This window comes from Archocentrus centrarchus, chromosome 23 (genome assembly GCF_007364275.1).
Source record: "Archocentrus centrarchus isolate MPI-CPG fArcCen1 chromosome 23, fArcCen1, whole genome shotgun sequence".
NCBI classification, from domain to species: Eukaryota; Metazoa; Chordata; class Actinopteri; order Cichliformes; family Cichlidae; genus Archocentrus; species Archocentrus centrarchus.
Genome location: NC_044368.1, coordinates 6,467,650 through 6,492,571, shown reverse-complemented (window position 1 = coordinate 6,492,571; position 24,922 = coordinate 6,467,650). Strand labels below are relative to the sequence as shown.

Here is a 24,922-nt window from a genome sequence, read left to right as displayed (position 1 = left end):
AATTTACCAAATAAAAAAAAATATGAGTGTACATCATGACTAAGGAAGCATGTTTACACGATTCACTCTATTAGCTGGCAAAAATACTAACAACCTATCATCACGCCGGGAAAATCATGATAATGTTTCTGTTACCAGGCAACCAAGGCTTAATAAGTGAGGACAAGCTTCGGAGCGCCACGGTGCATGTAAGAGATGCAGCTGACAGCTGCCCACCTCCACCACTCTCACCTGAGTTAGTCAGCAAGACATGCTGCATTGCATCAAGAGCTCATGGCAGACTGCTGGGGGATGAGATGTGCTAATGATGGCATCTGCTTACAGAGAAACTCTTTATGAAGTGCTCTTGATGCAAAATGCATTATCATCCCATTCACTTTCTTTATTAGGTCTCCCTTCCATCACTAGTGTCAAAAACTTTCTTTTGCGCTTAGATAACTCCATATTCAGTCAATAAAAGTCTTTCTAGATTGGTCATTATCTGTAATGAATACTATTAGGGGGGCCCAGTGTGTTTCTGTGGAGGCTTGGGACATAAATAAACTCAACATCTTTGCTATAAAACCTACATCATGCAGTGTGGTAGTCTTATTGTTTATCATTCGTCAGCCAAACAATGAGATGAAGATACTGGCCTGTTTTACACGTTCACTGTGTCAATCACTTGCAGAAGTGGGCGTAGCATCCTTTTCATCCCCCCTTAAAAATTCCAGTGTATGCTGTGTAGTATAGTTTGTCAGTTCTGGTATGCAATGTGGTGTCATGCTAAGAAAATATGAAAGGGCCTCTGGCATTGCAGGCAGTGTGGACAGATGGTTGGTCCAGCTCAGACGTACAAGGAGAAGCCCCAACAGAATGGATGAATCATCATTCCACCAACTGCTCCTCTCAGCAAGCAATCAGAATTCAGCACACTCACGCTTTGTTTTCATGGCCGGACAAAAAAAAATGTTGTATTATGGAGAATAAACAGTTCAACAACATAATCTTGAAGTGCTGCTAAACCTTCGACACAGACCCGCAGAACTGACTCTGACCTGAAAAAGCTTGGTGCAATGTTCTCCGGAGAGTGAAATATTTATAAGGATCAGACATTAAAGATTGTGGTGCACCTCAAGAAAGTTACTCCTGCCGCAGACCTTTCACTTCAGACTTAAAAATCAGCATTAAGGGTGGAAAACATGCACAGCAGTGTTTTTTTTTTTTTTTCATTTAGAAATAAAATGTTTTATCCAGGTTCCAATGAGTTTTGGGCAAAGCAGGTCAATATTATTTTCATTAGCTTAACAGAAAGCAAAAATCTAATTAAAAATCTAATAATATTTTTGTTAAACTCTTACTTTAAAATGCCCTGCTTTAGCACGAGTGCTCTATTTAGTTACTCCAAAAGAGCTGCAATCATAATAAGAACAGTAGCAATTAATAAAAGGAGAGGGGAAAAAAAGCATGACCTCTACTAAGCTTAAAAAAAAAAGAAAGAAAAAATTGTTGTAAAAGCAGAAGATATTTTGGACAATGCTGCTCTTTGTGAATACAGCTGAATACTGATGAACAAGAGCAACTGCACAACTAATCAATGTATGAATGATTAGGTTCAAATAATTAATTTAGAGGTGTCTGTGTGATTATTACAGTTATTTTTGCTTTGAAGCTTTTCATTGTTCTGGTGAGATTCAGTTTTTGCTGCAATCACGTAACCAGTCAGTCGACAGACTAAAAGGGATATATTTATATAGATTAAAAAAAAAGAACCTGAATTCATGGTTCATAGTTGAGGACATGCAGATTGGAAACCTGTGCGCATATATATATATATATATATATATATATATATATATATATAGCGTGTATATATATATATATATATATATATATATATATATATATATATATATATATATATAAACAAAACTTTTATATGTTTTACAGCAATAAATGATGATAAATAGATGACAGCAGGAACAATAAAATATAGTCTCACTGAAACCAAGCAGCTCATAGAATTACACTGAAAAGCTTTTATTTAATATAGCATAGTGATGATTTTTTTTTTATAATAAGAAACTGCTCTTTTAGATTACAGTATATACACTATAAAATAACAGCTTAATTTCTGACAAAATAATTGCCAGTACCTTCAATTTGCTTAATTTTACATCTACAAAAATAGCACATTTCCCCTTCCAATGTATCTTCTTTGACAGGTGGTTCTGCGTTTAATGTGGTAAAATAAAATTATTTTTATGTTCTTCATTTTAACATGTAATGTGTCTATTTTACCATTTGCGCCATGTGCTCTCTCAGTGGGAACCTTCCTCTCATCCTGGAACTGTGGCGACATGACACTGCAGCAACGCCACTACAAACAGCAGATTGGCTGGCACAGCAGCCTGCATTAGTATGTTTTCTATTGAACTGTTCTGTTTCACGATCTCCAGGTAGCTTCTGCTGGAAAGCAGCAGGTAGCTCCTCTCTGTCAGTAACCGCTGATAGATGCGCGGATTGGCTTGTTTCAGCCCGCCGCTCTCCATGCTCCTCCTCTCCATCAGAGTCCTGCCTGCGCTGCGCTTGTTGCAGTGAGCGCGGAGGGTTTGTGCGCTCTCGGGTTATGAAGTTGTGGACAGGAGGATTTCGGAGACAACAAGACACGCAGAGGAGGAGGAAAGTAGATGCTCACTTGTGTCGTTTCACTCTTTGTTCTGGGGGAATACACTTAAATCAGGAGGCTGCGGCGGAGAAACGCGCTAAAACGAGTTTGTGGCATTTATCTGAGAGACCAAGCATACCCAACAGTATGCGGTGCAGTTATGGCAGGCAAGGGTAAGACAGTCGTGAGGACGCTGGAGGATTTAACGCTTGATTCTGGTTATGGTGGAGCCGCGGACTCGGTCAGGTCGTCCAGCGTGTCGCTGTGCTGCTCCGACACGCATCAGTCCATCTCGCATGGGGGAAACTGCTGGCATCTGACGGAATCCATGCACAGCAGACACAACAGTTTGGACACAGTCAACACCGTCCTGGCGGAGGACACGGAGATACTGGAGTGCTCGGGTCACTGCGCCAAGCTGCCCGAGCTGGAGGAGGTGCCATGGACCCTGGGCGAGGTGGAGGGCGCACTGAGGAAAGATGAGGAGCTGATGGTGGGCAATCCGCCACCGGAGGTCCTGGCGCGACTGTCGACTCTCATTAGCCGTGCGCTGGTGAGGGTGGCCCGTGAGGCGCAGCGACTCAGCTTGCGCTACGCAAAGTGCACCAAGCATGAGATCCAAAGCGCAATCAAGGTGGTGCTTTCATGGACCATCTCCGTCAACTGCATTACGGCGGCTCTGAGCGCCTTGTCCCTCTACAACATGAGCACCGGGGACAAGTTCAGTCGAGGAAAGTCGGCGCGCTGCGGGCTGGTCTTCTCCGTGGGGAAGTTCTTCAGGTGGATGGTGGATAGTCGGGTGGCCCTCAGGATCCACGAGCACGCTGCCATATACCTCACCGCCTGCATGGAGAGTCTGTTCAGAGAGGTATTCACCCGCGTTCTGCGCAGCGCGCTCGTGGAGAGGGACAACGGGATCCCCAAGTTTACGCTGGAGTCAATGGAGCAAGCCATCTGCAACGACTCGGAGATCTGGGGTCTGCTGCAGCCATACCAGCACCTCATATGTGGGAAGAATTCAAGTGGTAAGACATGTCAATCAGTGGTTTTTGCTTGAAACATGACTGGACTGCCTTTGGTGGTGTGTGCAGAGGGCTTATGCCTTTTCATGATCTAAATCGCCATATAAGTAAAACCAGTCAGTTTCCCCCTAAAACAACTTGTTTCCAATGGAAATCCACGTGTTTCAGGAACTGTCTAGAAACAAGTGGATTCCTCTTTAAACAAGGCAGAATGGTGACTCAACTGGGTTGAAGCCTGATGTAGAAAAGCAGAATTTTCTTTTTAAAATCAACCTCAGCCAAATACCTTTATATCAATTTCTGCTCATTTTTTATTTTTATTTTTCAGGGCACAGGCTTAATCTACTTAGTGTACCCCCATAAGAAAAGTAATATGACTGTAAACTGTGTGATTATGCTGGGGAATAACCACTGCTTATATTGCAAGTGTAATTCCATACTCAAACAAAAGGGCTTGACAGTTTTTTGAATATTTATTAGCCTCAGCTTAGACCTCAAGGCCAACCCCTGAAACAGTATCTTGGGTATTAAAGCCTCGGTGCAACGCCAGAATTGGTATTTATGTTAGAATAAGATCAAACAAGCTCAAACTTCTACTTCTTTGAAGCTATTGTGTTCTCAGACTGTCTTTAGCTGCATGAATGATAATGAGTGTTTTTTTGATAAACTATGGGAAATGCATTTGTATATCATGATGTGTATGTCAGGATTTTGCACAAACAGGCTTTGTGTTTATATTGTGCACTGGCCTTGTTGATAATGCCTCAGTCTCACTCCAGAAGGTGTAAGCTGTCAGTGTGGGCTGGCCCTCTTGTTTTCAATGCCCTGAATGAGTTGGCTGAAAGCAGAAGGGAGTTGAAATGCTATTCTCCAACTGACAGCCAAACTGGGCTGTGTAATACTGGCCAAGGAATCGTATTGCAACACTTTGGCTCGTTGCAGGGTGATTGTTTTCTCAAGACAGAGGTGAAAAGAAAAGACGGATGGGTTAGCTAAAAGAAGACTTCTTTGCACGTGTGACCCATCTTCCTGATTGATTCCTCCATAATAGGAGCAGAGAAGATTATTCCAGAAGCAATCTGAAGAAAAATGGATATGAGATGTAGCTCTCACAGGTTCTTCAGTGAGGTGAAATGATCAGAAATTTAATGTCATGGGTGACATTTCTTTTTCTCCAACAATGGGAGATTCTTTTCTGTACCCCAAACCATCAGCTGATGATAGTCTTATAAGTATACAATTGTCAAATCCCATTTAGGCACAGTGTTGAAGTAGCTTTACCTTTAAAAAAAAAAACATACAGTAACATATTTTGTTGCATTGTATAAAGCCACTGATTATTTCTGATTATTCTGAAGGCAGAGGGGTTATTGTGGGAGCCACACTTGGTGGAAATTAGCTCAGTCTTTGTGTTACCTTCATGCTTCATTCTCAATGTGCCCATGTTGTTAAACTCACGCTGGCCTGTGGTGGAGCCGGGTGCTTAGGATGACTTTCGGGTCTTTTTTAAAAAAAAAAAATATTTGTACAACACCATGCCACAATATAGAGATTTGATTACAATATTTTCTCATAGTCAATATGCGTGTATCTCAAATAAGACCCTCAGTTATTGCTTCTTCATTTTAAAACAAATCAATTGGAAAAAAAGCACAGTTGCTGTTGCAGCTGCAAGCCCCTTGGCAACCCACCTCCACACTGGCTGTTTCTGACCTCTCTTGTCATTGGTGCTCGTGGAAGGGTGGAGAGCTTCCAGGTATCACTTATTACAGACTGAAAAAATAAAGTTCTTTGGATACAATAGTCCTGACTGAAGAGTGTTAAAGAAACTGTAAGAAAACGTTTGTCACATTTTAAAAAGCTCAACTGAAACATGCATATTTTTCCTTAATCTGCACTGATACCAAACATCGAAAAACAGCAAATCCTGCGATTAGAATAGTTCCAGTTTCATCTTCTGGCTGTTTGCTAGATTAGGGCGAGCTTAACTGACTCACTCTTTTTTACACCACTGTTTTGTGAAATTGTAGAAACAGGAATTCTGTGCAGGCCGGATGTTGAGCCAGGCATTGCCCCCCCCCAACTCCTCCTCCATCGAGTGCATCATTTTCGCGGGAGGAGGAGGGATCATACAAAAATGGCACGATGTCATTTTGTGACAGGAAGATTTAAAAAGCACTGTTCCCTCCCCCGGACACAGCAATAATATTAAAACATTTCAAAGATGAAGAGGACAAATTTCTTTCATTTTGTGCCAGGAAAAGGCTACACTGCAAGAATAGTTTTAAACTGACTCATCAGACAGGGGGCCAAATAATTAACCACACCTCATCTAATAATAACTGAGGTGCAATTTCTTCTTTTTGATAATTTTGGTGATAGCAAGGATGCTATATATAGGAAAGGGAGAGAACCAGGCAGTCCTTCTTCTGGGAAACATGGTCTTTTGTCTAAAAATTTCACCTGAGGAACAAAAGCACTGCAGCTGCTAATGACTAAATCCACATTGCTCTATACTCCCACTGACCATACACGACAGCTTCTTTGCTCTGACTAATGATTAGAACAGGACTGAAGCTTTTCTTCACCTCCTTTATTTCCAGAAGTGCATGCAGCTGTCCAGCCTGAATAATCTGGGTGTTTTCAGGACATCTGCGGGTAAAACAGGCAGTGTGAAAGGTTTGAAAAGTTTAAGCTTATAAGAGCTTTCATTTAGGTTGATTACTTTCTGCATTGATAGCCTGACCAACATCAATTCTGAAATCAGTCACACCTAGTATCTGTTGTACTAACTGTTATGGGTGGAGGAGCAAGTGGAGATGACAAAAAAAGAAACAAATTAGGACATTACTGACTGAAATTTGTCATTGCCTTCATGAATGATTCATTTCCAAAATGAAAATGAGTATTTCCTGATGTGCCACTTTACATTTAGCAGTGAAGGAGCTGCATTGTAATGCATCTGACCAAAGTTAAGTTGTATTTCTGCATTTCTCCACTTTTAAGGACCCACAGATTCTATATAAGCATTTTTTAAGGGAGGAACTCAACTGTCAACCCCCGAGACTGCAGTTCGAGTCTTATTTCAGACCACTTTTAAAGTTTCGCTTTCACTCGCCGTTTACTTTTAATTTCTCTGAGTTTGGGTTGGTGTTCACCAAAAAAACCCAAAACGGTTAGGGTGAGGCACAAAAATCTAGCTATAATGCTAAAAGCTTGATATTTCCCCTGTCATGTTCTGATAGCTTTACTCTAAAACATAACTACTTTATAACTAAACCGCCTGTCTGGTTGCTTTCTGGATGAGGATACTCTCAAATAGACGTGAAGTTGCAGCTAGAAAACCAAAACAATGATCTAAAACTTGTTTAAAGCTCTTAAAACTAAGAGGAGCTGCAGATTGAGGTAAGCCTCTGCTAATTCTTTACAGCGAGCCTCACCTTTACCATGAGATTTGCAAACTATCAAGTATCACCACTTTAGCTCCTAACAACCACATTTGTGTAGGGGTCCTAATTTTGCCAGCACTCAAAGATCAATACTCATTGGACACCATATGATGGGTGCCTTAAACAACCACCCTCATTACTTTCTATGTAAGCCTGACCATCACATGACAGTCGGTGCAAATTTATGTGCATCAGTCTGCCTGGATACACGGCTGTCCTATTTCCCAGCAATGACATTGGTGTGCTTTAAAGAAAAGCAGTTTGATGACATTACCGTTCAGTTACTTTTTATATGGCAACTGAAGTGATGCACTTGGTGTGTGTTGCACTTAATCATAGAGAATTGTGTACCACATGTGTGTACATATATATAAAACTGCATAATATAGCATAATGAGCTATTGCACAAATCCTACATCTAAAATGTTTCTTGAAGTCATCTCGTCAGTCTTGTTAAACTATTTGAAGACACGTGACGTCAGAAATAAGCAGCATGGCTCATCGGCTTCCCGACCCGCCTGCGTGGCGTTTAAATTTGGCATCCTGAATGACTTGATTGTATCTGATTATGTCTGTCATTTGCTGTGACCTTCCCCAAGGAACCAATCCAACCTCCGGAGGACAGATGACACAACATAATGGAACTGCATAGCCTGCTATAGTCAGTCTATTAAATTAGCAGCAGGGTGCCTGGTCTCCCTCCTTCTTCCCTCTGTCTTTTGCACCATATTTTATTGTGTTTTCTCCCGGGGGGGTGTGTGTGTGGGGGGGCAGGCTCAGTGTTTGCATATTTGTTTTCCACTGTGGTTTTTAATAAGCCCAACTCATAACCACATGATTTTGGCAAAGCCTTTTGTTGTCCATTCTGTTATTATTTTCTGCCTGTCCTTCCCCTCCTTTGGGAAGGGGAACTCGCAGATGAGCCGACAGATTGCTGTCATTCTGGTGGAGATGTGATGTGAGCACTCGGCAAGGCACGCTGGTTGTGATGGATTTTTATGTCATGGTAATTTCATAAGACCAAGGGCTGCACCCACAACCCTCCACCCACGTTTCAGCCATGATCAGTGATTGTGAATTTATGTGAAGTTGTTTTCCAGGCCAAGATATATTTTATGAGCTGCATCCATTTCCCTCCATGTTACTGGCTTATGAAAATATTGACTTTAATTTCATATGCTTCTAGGTGATTTCTCTGGTAGGGATTCCACATGTATAACTCAGCTGAGACCAGCCTGAAATTGTTGTGGTTTTATTACTTGCTCTGTGTCATTGGAGCGTGGATCCCCTTCCATTTTCAGGAAGTAGGTGAATGCACTGGGTCACGATGAGATAATAAGAAGAGTGTGGGAGCTGTGAATGCTTAATGCTGCGAGGGAGTCAAGTGCAGGAGGAGAAACCAGGCTTGAGTGTCAGCTGCAGGAGCTGGTGCTGAGGGGGCATTGGCGCAGGTCCCTCTGAGATATAATTACCATGCAGCTCTCTTTAATTAACACTTGTGCTTATCTGGTAGTCATTAAGATTAGGAATTAGCAACGGGAAACACCGGGGAGCTGGAGAGAACAAAGATGGTAAATCCTCCCATTCATTTTTAATATCCGTTACTCGTAGGCCCGCATCGGCATGTTTGATCCGATCAGTCTGTGTGGCCAAGATAAAATGCCTTCTAGAAATTCAAACCTGTGGACTTTCTTTGCCTTGGATTCTTATGAAACAAAGCAACTTGTTACATCACTTGTCCTTGATGTTAATACTGTTCTATATACTCTTAAGTATAGGTAAGCTACTTTCAGATGCTCTCTTATTCACAAGAAGTCGCCACAGCGGGTAGCGCCACATGTTTGATTTTTCAGATTTTTATGCTTGATCCTCTTCCTGACACAACCCCAGAGCGATTTTCCTCTACTTACCTACTTTTCAAGGTACTTTTCGTAATTACCCAACCTTTTACAAAAGCATTCACCACCAGGGGTCGCTATTTTACCAGTCGATAAGCACATTTTTGGACGAGCGCTGCGGTTTATCTTATGACTTTTCTTTAACCCCAATTTCCTGATCAGGCTTTGTGTGTTTTTTGGGAAGGTGAATAAGTACAGGTTTGTAATTTCTAGGCTTGGTTAAATATAGCTTACTTTGACTTTATAGCTGAAATTTCTTCAACATACATGGGTGTTTTAGACATAGAATTTGAATTTTGTCCAAGACTGGGACATTTTAGCCTTAAAATAATCAACAAACTTTTAAGACACCTAATAATATAATAATGCACCAAAACTATACAGTAAAATTCAGAAAAAGATCATGTTTAGCATCAAAATACGACATTCACAGCATTAACCCTGCACAAGGAAAAGGGACACTTAAGGATGCCCAGTGCATTCAAATGTGACACCTGTGCAACCGTTTTTAATGAGCCGTTACATTGTGGTGACCACTGAGTCAAGTTAAGAATGTGGCTTTGGCAAAATGTCAGTGACAGTTATTGACAATTTTTGAGAATGAGGAAGGAATCCCTAAATTTAAAGCCAGACTTTTTTCTTCTTCTTTTTTTTGTTTCATTTTTTTTTTTTTTTGATGAATTCAAACTCTGAATGAACTTAATGAAGGCTATATTTTAGATACAAACCCATTTAATCAACATTTAATTAACAAACATTATTTTAATACATTTATTGAACTATGTCTTGCTTTCCAGTTATATTTATTACTAGAACATCTGTCTTTCAGCCTGATAATCTTAGGTTCCTGATACCTGCCAACTAGCTAGTTAGCATAAAAAAATCATATTTGATTTTAGTTATGTCATTATTTCAAAGGTAGTATTAGCTCCCTTCAGTTTATCATAAATGAGTTAGCATTAGCTATATTTTGAGACATGCTTTCTTATCTTCCAGAGCCTTGGTGAAAACTCTGACACAAATCCAGCAGAAACTGGCCTCAGACTGGCCTCACTGTTTGGATCAAAATTATCATTATCATTGGTTCATTATTATTTCCACTGCATAATAATGGTGATACATAACAGTTTTTTTTTCTTCAAAAATATAACTTTTCTGGCTTTATAAAAAATGTCATCACATAATAACCTGTTCTCACATACAAAGATTGTAATGTGAGGATTACAGGATGTTTATCTTCTGTGTATTAATTACACCCAAATTCACGACTTTGTTGGACCTGCTCCATCTGTTGACCTTTAACCTTTGGTCTGTATTTAACTTGTGTACAACAGGTGGCCATTTGGTATCGGACCTGTCTGTGTCGGATGAGTTACGCTCACACATAAGTGAGTAGAGGAAGAAACACTGGCTGAATTGAGCAGTCCAAATTTGACAACAAAGCATCCAACTGATGTTACCATGAGACAAAACCTGAACGTCTGGAGACACACATGGCTTCTTTAATGGTGAAACAACCTGTGACAGCAGCTGTCAGAACTTGTGTGTACAAAAACATAATTCAGCACTTGTATTCTGTAGGGATCCTGTGAGGCAATGAACAGGGTAAAAGAAACTTTGCACTGTATTTCTCATAGTTACTTACTGGTGAAGGTAAAAATTAAGATAATTAACTTAAGTCATACTCTGCAAAACATTAATAATTAACCTTTACTAAATCTATTATATTTAAAAAAAAAGTCATGACTTGCAGCATTGCTTTTAAATAAAGTATGTAGATATATAATCAAAAACTCAATGCACAAAAAGTTTGGGAGTGCCTCTCATGTCCAACAGTGAGTCAAACTCAGTTGATTAGTTTGTTAAGCATTAAACAGTACCATCTGTTTTCCAGTTTAACAAACTTGTTAATGATTCAACTTACAGTCAGGCAACTTAAGCTAGATTATTGTTTAAGGCAGAGCACAGATCCGTGGATTACTGCCTGCATGCTGCAGATGTGCTGTGAGAACACGTACACCGCCTTGCACAGACATGTACGGACACGCCTGTAAGATGCGCTCCTCGGCTCGCATTTCGAGTTAACAAATTTAAATCAGTCCATTGCCAAATAGGAAGAGTTTGTTAAAACTCAAACCTGAGATTGTACTGGGGTGTAGCAGATCGACGCTGGACCATATAAGCCAGTAAAGGGGTCTAATGACAGTGTCAAATGAGAGGAGTCGTCAGTACGCCCACATTGCAGAAGAGGAAACAAGGTTTCTCAGGAACCCTCATGCTGTTTTGCCAGGACTTTCACTTTTAACTTAGCATTAACTGCTCTTTTTTTTCTCACTTCTGCTGCACTGCTAATCTTATCTCCATATGTGAAGTGAGGTCGTTTGGTTGGAGTCACTTAATCTCTACTTACTTTCTAGAGCTTTTTGTACTTATCCTTGAAATTTGAAATCTGTTTACTATCAAAAATTTTCATGGGCCATTTATACTTCAGTACAGTATGTTGCTAGGTGGTTGCTAAGCAATGTAATGGCATCATAGTATCTGTTATAGATAAGAACCTTGAGGGGCCTAAGATGTAACTGTGTACCAATTTTGGTTGATCGACTCCTGATTGTATGAGAGGAGATTATAGTAAGATGGGACAGTAAATATTTTATTGTGCAATAATTTAAGTTTTTGCATTTAAAAATTTTGGACAGTTGTTCCTTATTAGGAAGTGGGAGGAGCTTATCACCAACCTTTAATTGCTTAATGTAAGCCAAAACCATACCTTGTGCATAAATGAAGTGCTGGGATTGATCGTAGCTTTAACTGTCTTGTGCATATTCAAAATTTTGTAGACTAATAGCCATGTAACATTTTACCTTATTTAATAACAGTATTTTTCATTTTGTCACTCATTAATACTATTTCTTTGGTAGAAACTATTTTCGGTCACTGCAGATTTCTTTCAAAAATACTGCCTGCAGCAAAAGTGAAAGTAAAGCGATGCCGAGTCAAATGTGGGAGCTGCCGTTTTGTTGACTCATGTCGTCTACGATGATGCGAATTTCAAATCAGTTTTGCACATTTGCATTTCTACCAAAAACCACTTCATATCTTCTCAGCCACCCTGTAATGTGTTCCTCCCTGCGTGGCGCCTTTAGATTTCCATTATCACACTGAGCCTGTGATTGCTGTCTCTATGCTTTTGATGACACCTTTAGCACAAACAGTTTTTGGGGCTAAGTAAGTACCTCGCATCTCTAGAAATTCTTTAGAGAACAGTGTTAGTTTTTCTCAAATAAATACCAGCTGGAACAATGAGCAGAAAACATAACTGATGTTATCGCCTGGTTTTGAAACTCAGATGATTTTGCATGAGTCGAGCGGCTGACCGGTTGTGAAATGTTTGGTTTACTGTAAACACTGATGTCATTACTGGACAGGGAATGAGGATGTCAGTCTAAAAGTCTTGCCCTGTGACATGAGTCAGAGATTGTTTTTGTCTTTTGGGGAATTTCTTGATTGCTTGTTGCACAAGTGGCATCCGTTGCAATAATTTTTTTCTGTGCCGTTTGTGGGAATTTCTACAATTTAGGAACTTTATGTGATCACGAGCTGTTTCTTTAATCAGCTGTTTGAAAACAATTTCACAATGTAGGATCCAATAATAATCAGTTCAACATTGTAGTCATGGTTGGCTTGTATATTCCTAATGTTATTGAATTATGCAGCCAGACAGATGACTTATATTCTTCTTGCATCATGTAAATTGTTTTTAAAAGCAGCAGGCATCAATCACAGCCTCTCCCCTGTGCTTATTATCCTCTCTGTGGTATTATGTCACAGAATTACTCCACACTCCCGCAGTTTAAGTTGTTTATATGTGGAGAGAAATATATTTAAATCAAACAAATATACAATTTTTCCCTGTGTGATTATTCTGAGCCTCTCTGCAGACTGTACTTGAAAGTGAATGGAAATGATGATGCATATCCAGAGCTCGAGAGCTGGACTGAAATTTATATTCTCCTCACTTTTTGGTGACATGTTTGCGAGGACAATATAAGTCTAAGCTTCAAGGCACGGGGTGGGTGTTTCCCATAGCAATGGCTGACGGACTTGTAAAGCACGCCGTAGCGCTGTGAAGCCCACAAATCTTGTCAACAAGCTTTATCAACAAAGCCCACACAGAGAAGCAAAGTCAAAATGTCACGCCCAAGCTATTCTTTGTTTATGGTGTGTAACTATACTTCTGATGAAATTGAATTTTGGTTCTGAGTTTTTTTTTTTCTATATTAAAAAAATGAATAAATAAAAAAAAAATCACCCCAAGAAATGATGTCTTAAATGTCCTACTGGGAGGAGGCCCCGGGGCAGACCCAGGACACGCTGGAGAGATGATATCTCTCGGCTGGCCTGGGAATGCCTTGGGGTCCCCCCGGATGAGCTGGTGGAGGTGGCTGAGGAGAGGGAAGTCTGGGCTTCTCTGCTTAGGCTGCTGCCCTTGCGACCAGGCCCCGGATAAGCAGAAGAAAATGGATGGATGGATGGAAATGCGCTTTCATACATACAGCACCTACTCATGGTAGCTAACAGATCAAATAATCAAACAAACAGTGAGCATAATAAAGTTTTTTTTCCTATTTTTTCCTCTCATTCATCCCTCTTAAAAAAAAAAAATTAAGATGAACCAAACACTGAATTTTAGTAAACCCCCAGTAGCTATGCAGCTAACAAGGGAAAAAAAATATTAACATCTCTTTCTTCGCTCTCTTCCTCATCCTCATCTTTTCCACATTGTGCAAGTCTCTGTCCTTGTATGCTGTCAGCTTGCACTTCTCTCCAGTAGATCTGGTTTCCTGTACATTTTATGAGAACCTTTCACAAACAGGAAAAGTGTTTCTCCTTTAGCCCATCTACAAAGTCTTTCATGTTTTTGCTTGTGGTGGTTCTGAATGTCTTCAGTTGACTTCAGCATGTTTGTACCCGTTTAAAAAAATTTTTTTTTATCCTGTAGGGCTGGATGGTGGCTGGTCACATTTTTTTTCAATGTGAACACTGAGTTAGCTGATGTCTCCCAGCAGCCCATGATAAGCTTAGATTACAGCAAACTATAACATGATGACTTGGCTTCCACTTGTCTGTCCCTCATGTGGCAGCAGGAGTGATTAAAGGCTTTGCGAGAATCACCGAGACAGGTTTTTCACATTGCTTTTCATGCTTGTCCACATTTAAGCAAGTCCCAAACATCACGTTGAGAAAAACATGCCCAACCAAGGGGGCAATCAGATTTTTGTTCACCTTTGTTTACCTATATTTCATACATGGATGAGGTGCAATAAGTTGGTTTTAAATGATCAGGAAAGAGATTTGGAGTTAGTCTTACTACCAGATGGATGATTTCATTTAAAAAAATCACCTCATAGATTATGTCTGTCAGCTGCTGGTCAGTGGTGGTGGAACCTCCTTCACACGGTTTTATGCATAGGCTCACTAGGAGCACATCATTTGTGTGCCTGTGTGGAATTGTGTAATGCTTGTGTAATACTTGTAAGTTATGTTCCAAGAAGAGCTTCTAAATATACGGTCTGAGTCTTATCTTCAAGCTTACAGACAAAGCAGCAATGCCAACAGTGTGATGGAATTAAATGGTATAGCCTTATTCTGAAAATACTTTTCTACATTAGTCATCAAAAACAAAATTTATTGTATATATTCAGAAAATGCATTCTTTCTTTTCTTCTCCATACGTACCGTTTACCTGAAAGCGATCACGTCCTGTTCAGACATGACTCGTTAATACCATTTGACTACAAACGGAAACCAGTGAACTTCCAGCGCCTACAGATAAAGTATATTCATATGGTCATTGTGCTACATGTGCTGCAGGTGGTGCTGACAGGATAAGAAACAATGGTCTTGGAACTTCTCTGCTTAACAAAGTAAAGGATGGTGCTGTTTCTGAAAACAGAAACACTGTTTGTCACTTCCTGTTTTATTTTGGTAGTTTCTGGTCTTGTGTACATTGTATTTGGTTTTGCTTCAACTGTCGGTTGCAGCTGTGTTCCCAGGTGTTTCCCATCTCCTTAATTACGGTCTTACCTTTTGCCGAGTCATCCCCTCCATGCTGTGTGCTCCCTAGTTCCTAGATGTTTGTTTTCCTGATTCTATTACCTGTTGGATGATTTAAACTTTGTTTAGCAATAAAGGCTTCTTTATGTCCTGAATTCTGTGTGTGGGTCTGCAACTTGCGTGTCACACAGCAAACCTTGACAATATCAGAAAATATCACTGAATATCATTATATCCATTGCTCAGACACAATAATCAATTACAAGATGCCTAGTTTATTTCATTTTTTTCCCCAGTGAAATCACACTATGCCCAAATTACCTTATTTCCTTTGACTCAAGTTATTTGTCATTTTAATCAAGATCTAAAAACTTCAGACATAATGGAAACAGGAAAAGGAGGACAAGGGAAGAGTGAAGCTCTGACCACTGAAATGGACACAGACAAATTGGGCTTCGTAACCATGGTGCGTTTCCATCCACAGCCTCCTGTTCCCCGAGCCACGGGGTCTCAGCGTGTAGCAACAGGATAGGCACACCATTACAGCTCTTAATTAATGAGGGGTGAGCGCCCGATCAGTTTCTGGCCATTCCCAGGTGGTGATGGGAAATTAGGCTCCTTGCTCTGGGGAGAACCATCTGCTACCACAGTGACACAAAACAAGACAGTGGTAAGGGGTACAAAGGATTCTGGGTAATGGAGTCTAGGGGGAATACCTCTGGTGATTGAAGACCCACACTTGAATACATTCCTCCCAGCTTTTTTCTTCCTTTGTTTTCTGACTCTACAACTAAATCCTGACTTTACAAGTGCAAACGCCAACTCACACATAACAAGAAAAGAAAAACCCTGTTTTTGTTTTTAAAACCCAAAGTTACATAAGCTTTTTCTCAATGTCTGGATGTCTTAAAATGGCGACAGTGACAAACTCTCCCACTATACAGTATTCCTGAAATTTACAGCTGAAACTAATGTCCTCATGTCAAGATGTAGCAACTTTGCTCACTCTTGCGTGGGCAGGATCACTTCCCCCAATGACAAAACATTTTATAATGATCATAAGAAAAACTTTAAAGCTATGAGGGGTGCTTCATCGCTCAGTCACTGCATGGTTGCTGCACCCACCAGATCCGCTTTTTTTGTGGTGAGGATGTTTAATTAGACATCTGAGGCCATCTCACCCTTATTGCTCTTTTTCTTCTGTAATGAAAGCTGATTTATTTTATTTTATAGTAAGACAATAAAAAAAATGCTCAAGATATGGGTGTAAATTTTGCATTTTTGTGAAGGAGTTTTCATAGAAAGCTGTTGGAGAATGGGGGATAGCCAGTGCTGCTGACGATTATGTTGTTACTCACCTGAAATTGCTTTAAACCTGTACCTGGCTACATTAGCTGCCGGTGACGAATGACATTTTATGTTTTAAATGTCATGAGATAACGCTAATGTTGCTGGATAGCACTTCAGGGCTATTAATAATCACCATGTCGTGCATGAGTGTTTGCATGGCGCACAAGAGGAGATAAATGGCTAATTTTGGTGTTTATGTTTAGGTTACTGATCTGATTCAAGTGGATTGGGTATAAAGACAGAAATTAGTGCGTCATGAAATGAATTGCCGGCAGAAGTCTCAGGTCCTTGCCAAGTAAAACGTATGCAACGGTAACTTTCACACGATTGCACAATAAGAAAATATAACTGTACTTCCAGGAAAAAAAAAAATTTATTTGATTCTGCTATGCTGTCTAGTTGAACCTGTTTCGCGTCATCATATGGCTCTTTCGCCCAGCGTGGCAGACAAGTAGAGGCACAGCGAGGTGGAGACAGGTTGCATCACAATCCCTCTTTACCAAGTCCTGTTTCATTGCCAATAACCGACTTACTGCGGGCGTGCAGACTGACAAGCAAACAGGTGTCTGGACACACACACAGTCAGAGTCATGCGCTTGTTGGTATTGCTGCACCTGTGGGAGTATTTGGACGCTACAGCGATAACTGCTACATGCATATTTTAGTGCTTTTCTGAACCTATTTTAATTCTAATGAAACTGAAACTCTAATAAAAGCTTTAAAACTAATATTTTATCTTATACTTAAGAGTCTTAGTTCCACAAGTAATATCTAATCAGCTAATCCAATGGGGGCATTTATGGTTCTGTGGTGCAGCTATGCCAATTTTTTTTCTTTCAGACACTCAAAATTTAAATATATTTTCTAAACATGTTATGTGTAGTTATTTACTTATGTTATTACACTTATACTTATCTTCGTTACACTTTTCCCAGCTCTTCAGATCTACTGGTTGTTGTGTTTGTGGTGTTTTAAACATGCACGTTGCCAGCAAGGAAGTTGCAGACTGCCCTCTAGTAGGCAAAGTGTGCAACATCACTCATAACGTGGTTGAAGGGTGTTTCACCCATCAAAGGATTACTTTTTAAATTTTCATGTATCAGCCATTTAACACGTTGATACCAACATATTGGCAAATAGTTAATACAGGCTGATAAAACTGGCCCACTAATGAATTGCTTGGACTTTGGTAACCTTAGAAAGTTTTACACCTGGAAGAAGAGTATTATTGAAGGTGAAACAGTTTGAAGTTAGCAGTTAGCTACATCTTAAAAATGATCCCATTTTCTGGCTTAAATATTTAAAAAATATATATGTTGCTAGCTACAGAAGTACAATTGGCTAATATAAACACAGTAGCACAGGGAATCTCTTTGGAAACTTGCGGTATGGTTAAATTGTACTTCATAAAAATCCAAACTGTGGGTCAGTCAGTGAAGTACAGTACCTGCAAGTGCCCGACAGCAACAGGTCAATTTATTAAATATAAAACAGATATTGAAAAATGAGCGAAACTACAACCTACAGAGTCTAAAATGACCCCTTCACAACATGAGATTAGTAATTATGCTGTTGCACAGCTTGAATTACTTGAAAAAAAGTGATCTTGCAGGATAAGCTTCATATCAAAACCTCAGTTTTCCTGATATTAATTAATTTCTAAAGCTATAAAATATCAGTCTTCAGCCATAGTGAACCCAAGTACTGTAATACATACCAGCGGTATTTAAAAGATTAGCTTAAGGGCTCGGATCACTATAGTGTGAGTAAAAAGCTGTAGAAAGACAGAGTGACAACTGAATAGTATACTTAAGCTTGTGCCAATTTAAAGAAATGAGACACAAATCACTTGAGACAACAGTAGAAGCTTGATTAAAAAAATGTTTATATGTGACCTCTTTACATGGTAAAAAACAATGAAAGAAAAATAATGCAGTAATGACACATGCAAATCCTTTCCACCATTGCATGATATTTTAAAGCAAATGATAGAGAAATATGTGGGAGATCCATTTAAAGCAGGATGCAGTCCTGCATATACAAACATCAAACCCATGTTTCAGCTGACATTTATACTGCTAATGGGGAAATTTAATGGCCCTGCACACTCACATGCTTCTTTATAGTTCAGTTGCAAGGAGGCAGAGCACTGCACGATGTTATCAAATGCTGTGTAAAAATAGGAATGACAGTTGGCTTGCCCAAACAAGTGCAGCAAACTTACCAGGTAAAAACCATTTCATACGTTCCCACACAGTAATGAAAACAAATGCAATCAGGCAGCTTAGGCAAAAAAAACCTGTTTGAATGGACAGTGTTACAATTGCATTGTTAAATTTAAATGCTAAAAGGGGCCCTTACAAAGATAGAAATAGAGCATATACAGGCTATGGGTGTCAGCGAACAATGTGTAACTAAAGTCTGTGGTCTGTTTCTGCGAGCTGCAAAAACAGATTTTCACAAAGCATTCTCATAACATCATAATTATTCCATAAATTGTTAATGGCACCACGGAAGAAACTCTCCTAATGTATTAAACAGCTCTGAACTCAGAGCGCGGCCATCCTTAAGTGCATGGATAGGTATTCATGCATATCCTGCACTGCCAGGTTTGTTCATCCAAGAACTCGTTCACCTATGCTAATGCACACCTACACGGGGTGGCTGCATGATACCATTCCTGCTTCTACACATTCAAAGCAGATAATCCTCGGGCTTCACGGCAGTGGATTTTTCCCACACTCTGAAAACAGATACTGAATCTCATCAGTACCCATTATCCATCATAATGTCCCGGAGGCTGCCTGGTACTGTCATCAAAATACAGTTCGTTTTTGGCCTGTTCTCACCCATGAATGCATCATCAGGGGGCTGCTAGCATCTCTCTTTCTGACCTGTATTTGGCTCTATGAAAGACTGGTTTAAATGTATGAGTCAGGCTGAGTCAATGAGTATGCAAAAAATGCACTAGAAAATGTGAGAGACACACATTTGTTCTTCAGTCTCAGGGACAAAACCGATGCTTTGATTTTGCCTGCTTTGTCTGCAGTATAAAGCCCAAAGAAATTCTTTTCACTGCTGAGACACACAGTTTGAGAAATATTTGCTGTGCAATAGCTGGTATTTTTCCAGGCTAGATGACTTAAATAGACAGTAAAACTGTTGTGAGGTCATTTTCAGTGACTCAACCAACAGATTAATCTGATAATTGTATGTTGAGTCCCTGTGCACTGATTTATATCTACTTCTCAGCTCTTCTCTCCTTTGTATGTTTCTTGTTTGTTTGGGGGATTGATGCATATCAGTGGCATTGTAGCTAATCACTTTGCAAACCGTGCTGCAGTGTTGTGGAAATTTGATGGCATTTTTTTTTTAATCTAGTACTGCTACAGACATCATTATAACTTCACATCAAGTGTTAGCTGCATGGAAATGCCTATTTAAAGCCACATAAGTGGATTTTATTGATCATTTTTGGTGGAGGCAACACATCACAGACATATTAACACCTTATAAAGTTTATGGGGCAAATTAGCGCACAGCTGCCTGTTTACACTTCCAGGTGACACTGAAATGCATTTTCATTCATTTTGAGTCATCTTTGTCATCATTTGCGTCCTTTTAGATCCACCAGTCCCTGAGCACAATGTGCTTGGTTTGCTCCACCAGTTCACCTTCTAGTTATTAATTTCTCTGTTGTTTGCTTGTGGGCAGCTAGTGTGCAGTTGGGCTATCTAGGCTTTTTATTCATTTACTTTGCTTTACTTTTTGCTGCCACTGCAAATGAAGTTGATCTTTTGAATATGCAGAACTCAAGAGAGATCCTTATTAGTGACCTCATGTTCTTGAACATCTGTTAAATAAAACCAGGTGTCTGCTGCAGTCCTGGAGGTGTTGGTTTGTCCCTGACAAAACTGCACCACTGAACTAACTATATTTCAGTTGAAATATATATAATACTAATATTACTACAAAGACACTACCTAAACTAGTGTGTTTTTAGATGGCCTTAATAGTGGTCAGGTAAGCTTAATGAGTCCCTGAAGTGATTTGCACTGACGTGTGCAACATTAAAAACAGTGTATGGAAATATAACTAAACAAAACCACACAGCCAAAAAAAGCTAATTAAATGTAGCCGGATCACAACTTCATCGTTCTCTAAAGACAGAACTTCATGTTTCAAAGTTGAAAGTGTAAATGTTATTCATTAAATAGTTAGCCCCTACAGTTTTAACCATTCCACCTTATTTCCAGTAAGTTATTGGCAGCTTTCACACTTTAAAGTGACTCTGGCTCACTTCCTTTTTGGTTTTTTTTTTTTTTTTTTAACTGTTGACAGTTCAGTTGTCTTTTTTTCCTTTCTGTTCCCCTCTCTCCCTCTCTGCTGGAAGTTGAGGGCTGTGAAATTGGTCAGGAAACATCAATCACACCTTCGTTTCCCAGACTATTCACACCCCACAACTCCCTCCGTACCCCCTGCTCCTGCCTGTGGTCGGCTTGCTCATAGGGCTTTTTCACCTTAGCTCTTCTTACGCTGCTATCCTTCTGAGTGTCCTCTCCCTCTGTCCTAGTGGGGCTAAGGAGAGTGAAGCTGATAGAGTGCTCAGTTATAAGCTGTTCTCAGGAAGGACTGGGCTCATCCATGTTTTAGTATAACACTGGAGGTATTTATTGATACATTAATCCCATAATTTTCTAATTATTTTACAAACTAGTCAGCAACTTAGTTATGAATATTTATAAATATAAAAATAAAGCTCCTAAAAATAAATTAACCCCCAAATTAAAGTAATAAAAAAATTAAATATAAAATATTATATTTTAAAAATTAAATAAACTGATATTTTGTCATAATTATATAAAAGTGAAATTAAATAAATATATTTTCATAAATTGAAAGAGCAATTATAAAAATCATGTTGGTTATACACTAATCTTTTTAATTATAAAATAATAGTTTCATAATTATAATTTTCTAATTATAATTATAAAAAACACAAAATAAAACTATTAAATAGATCTTAAAATTAAAGTATTAAAGAATAAAGGAGTTTGCCATTTTCCCACTTTATGCAGGAGCTGTCGTACATTTCCTCTCACATTTTCATCAGCGCTAAAACGAGAGTGAGCGAACCAGTCCAGAATAATTTTAGTGTTTATTTAAAGCGAGCTGTCAGATAGGTGACACAAGAGAAGGATAATGAGATCTGACAGCGTAAATTATATACAGAGGAGAGTTTACTGTGTGATATATGTCATAGATGGAGGAAAATGATGCCCAGTTTCCCCCCCTGTGTCCTTTCACGTCACTTATCAATATGAAAAACCTTTAAATTTGTCATCATTTTATTTGTAACAATCTGTCTGAGGGACCAGATGTACCAGAGGACCAATTTTTGCCTTCGCAGCCAGACTGCCCCAAGTGTCAATGCTCTTTGTTGCTGTTATTGTATGTGTGCATCTATGCATGAGCCTTTATGCCATGCAAATACTGCTCTGTCAGACTTTTTGCCGCTGACACCATTAATAACTGACTTGTACACACACCAATACACAAACGGGCTGATGTGCATTCAACGAGTCCACCAGGGGAAATGAACAAGTGTTCCTCAGTGGAGAAAATGACAAAAGACTGTCAGACGGTTGCGCAGAAATCAGCTTTGATCACCTTATGAAAACCAAATGTGAAGATTCAAGCAAGCGCATGAAATGTTCTGCTGTTTTTTTTTTCCTCCCCCCCTTTCTTTTGTCTGTGGAGACATCTGTAGAGCAGGATTAATTGAAAAGGCACTTCTGTCACACTCAAACTCAAATTGCTTGCATCCTCTGCAAACAAGATGACAAATAATAAAAAAAAAAAAAAGAAAGAAAGAAAAATCTGTGGCTTTCCCCGCAAGGTTTCAGATGAATAAACACTTGTTTTGAAAACAGAAAGTTAATGTATGGGTTGGTGTGACCGTTTGACATTTTGTGTTGGATTAATCTCGGCGTTTAACTTTTGCTTGAGACAGCAGAGAAGTCTAATTGATGTGCAAGATGTCTGTTTCATGGGTTTTATTTACAACTTGTGACTGTGCAGGTGAAGGTGTGTGTCTTGTAGGGGTGTGGGTAAAAAAAGAATCAAAACTGTTACAATATAGCATCGTGATATTTTGCGTGGCAATATTGTAATGATACTGGGATAACAATTATCAATATTTTATGAAATAAATACTTGGGGAATACTACGAACCCAGAGGACTCATCTCATGCACCAACACCCTGAGATAACATTAGCCAAGCAAACTTCCATTAAATCAGCTCAATTAAAAAAAAAAAAAACATCCAACACCGAACACATTTAAGCAGGTATTATACTTACAGTGTTTGGCCCAGTTTCATTATATCTGCACACCAGTGGCATGCCCTAAAAGCCACTGATTAGTTAAACAGCAAAGTACAAAAACTCTAAATACCCATTTCTGAACTGAAAGAAAACCAAAAGTGGAGGATGGAAGTACCCCCCCCCCCCCCGTCTTTTTTTATATCCATTGTGACTCTTGAACACATGTTAATCATGTGTGTGCTGTGGCTGTGGGAATAGTTGTTTACTGAGCTGATTAAGAGCCAGATAGCTGCAAAGGGAATTTCTGAATATCACTGAGCTCATCTGCTAGCTGCAAAAAGTTGTATAACTTAATATACAGATAACTTTCTCAGTGTAACTTTGCAGTATTGGATTTATGCTCTCCCTGTGGTTCAACTCTGTTATGTAAGAGATACATGAGATTTAAATGCAGGCTTCTGGCGTTATTTGTAAGGATGCACCAGTCCAGCTTTTTTTTTTGCTCCTGATATCAATTTAAAAAAAAAAAAAAAAAAGAACATAAACTCTTGGTGTTATTAAAACTCTTAGAGTACTGTTGTTGAATCAATACTTTTTTGTCTTCTTTAAATTGGAACAACACCAATTATGCAAACACGGCAGTAGTCGCTGCCAGCGTAATGCAACTGCAGCTCAGATGGAACTGGAATTTGATTGCGGGTAATGTAGATGCCATGTTTTGACAAATAAGGTGTTGGGTTTTTCTTACAGTCCTGAGGAAACTTGTTTTAACTTATTTTAGATGCTTTTCAAGCAATAATTAGCTTTACTCGAAAAGAAAAACACATTCTGTCAATGGAAATGTGGCATTTATGCACCAACAGGATAACAAGGAATAAAGCTGGAGAAAAGGGGGTGGGGGTGTTATGTATCACTGATGATGCATTAGACTCCTGGGGTTTAATAGTAGAGTTTTTACCAATAACCCCCGTGACTGTACTTACATAAGCTCTCTCTGGAGGAGGGAAAGTTTATTTCTCTCTAAGTTGTGTTTTAGATAATTTTCAGAGCCCTGCTTTGAAAATCTTAAGCCCCCCCCAACATAATTAGGCCCATCGGTGTGGAACGCTGCTACTGTACCTAATACACAGACTGACAGCAGGGCTCAAAAAGTGCAATAACCTCTCTGTTGAGTGAGCTAATTTGTTATCGCGTGTGAAGATCTTCAGCTGTTAGCCAGCATTCATGAGTCAGCTTGTGGAGAAGAATAATTGGAATCGGACTAATGCGATGAGGAATTACTATTCTGAGGTCTAGTTAGACATTATGTGGGACAGGATGAACATGAGCAGTATCCAAGTGTCGGTGTAGGGAGTGTACAGACCAGCCACTTATAATTGGAATAATTCTGAGACGTTTTACCAAAAGGCAAACAGGCAAATTGTTATTCTTTTAGGTTCATGTACTGCATCGGTGTATTGGCTCTCACTAACCTGTTCTGTTTTTTTTTAAGACTATGTTAAAGTTTAATGTGAGAGCAGTCCTACATTGATGTTGCAAGCACATCTCTTCTTAAAAAAAACTCTTTAATCATCTCCAAACCAAACTGTAAGACTCTAAAGTCTTTTGAGACACGTTCGAGGCAAGTTGTAAAAGAAAAACTCAAGTTAGTTGATGTTCAATGGCACACTGTCATGTACTCCTTTTAAAAGGGGGGGAAATATCAATAAGTGGTAATGGATCGTGCCTACCTCATAACAAGGAGTTCTTATAGTTAAAGGTAACACTGGTCTCATTATTTAGCATTCCCTTAAAGTCAAGATGGTGAAGAGGTAAGCAAAGAGTTGCCGATTAACACAAGAACTATTTAAAGTGTGCGCTTGATGTAAGTCTACTTCGTCCTTTTAGCTTTTGTTTTTGGTTTCCACTGATTGCAGGGAGCATCTGGCTCTTTAGAAGCTGAATGTTTCATCATGTGTACCAGCTGATTTTGCTGTTTGGTGCTGCAAAGCTAACATGCAGATGAAGGTTTAGGTTTTGGATGAACAGCAGTCAGAAAACCGTGCCGCTCGGTGCAGGAATCAATGAGAGGAAGTTGAGCCCTGTGATAATTGTGTGGATTTGTTCACATGTTTACAAGTAGTGTGAGTAAATCCCATGAACATTTCATGACAAATAACAGTGACTATTAAA

The 24,922-nt window shown here is 39.4% G+C and overlaps 1 protein-coding gene across 1 annotated transcript in view; it reads left to right on the top strand.

Annotated features, from left to right (window-relative positions):
- Positions 1-2,590: 2,590 nt before the first annotated feature.
- Positions 2,591-24,922, top strand: part of LOC115773725 (ankyrin repeat and BTB/POZ domain-containing protein BTBD11-A) — a 223,709-nt gene continuing 201,377 nt past the window's right edge. The window contains exon 1 of the mRNA XM_030720609.1: positions 2,591-3,672. Coding sequence (XP_030576469.1) covers positions 2,808-3,672 — 865 coding nt within the window. The 5' untranslated portion in view covers positions 2,591-2,807. The remainder of the gene's footprint in view (positions 3,673-24,922) is intronic.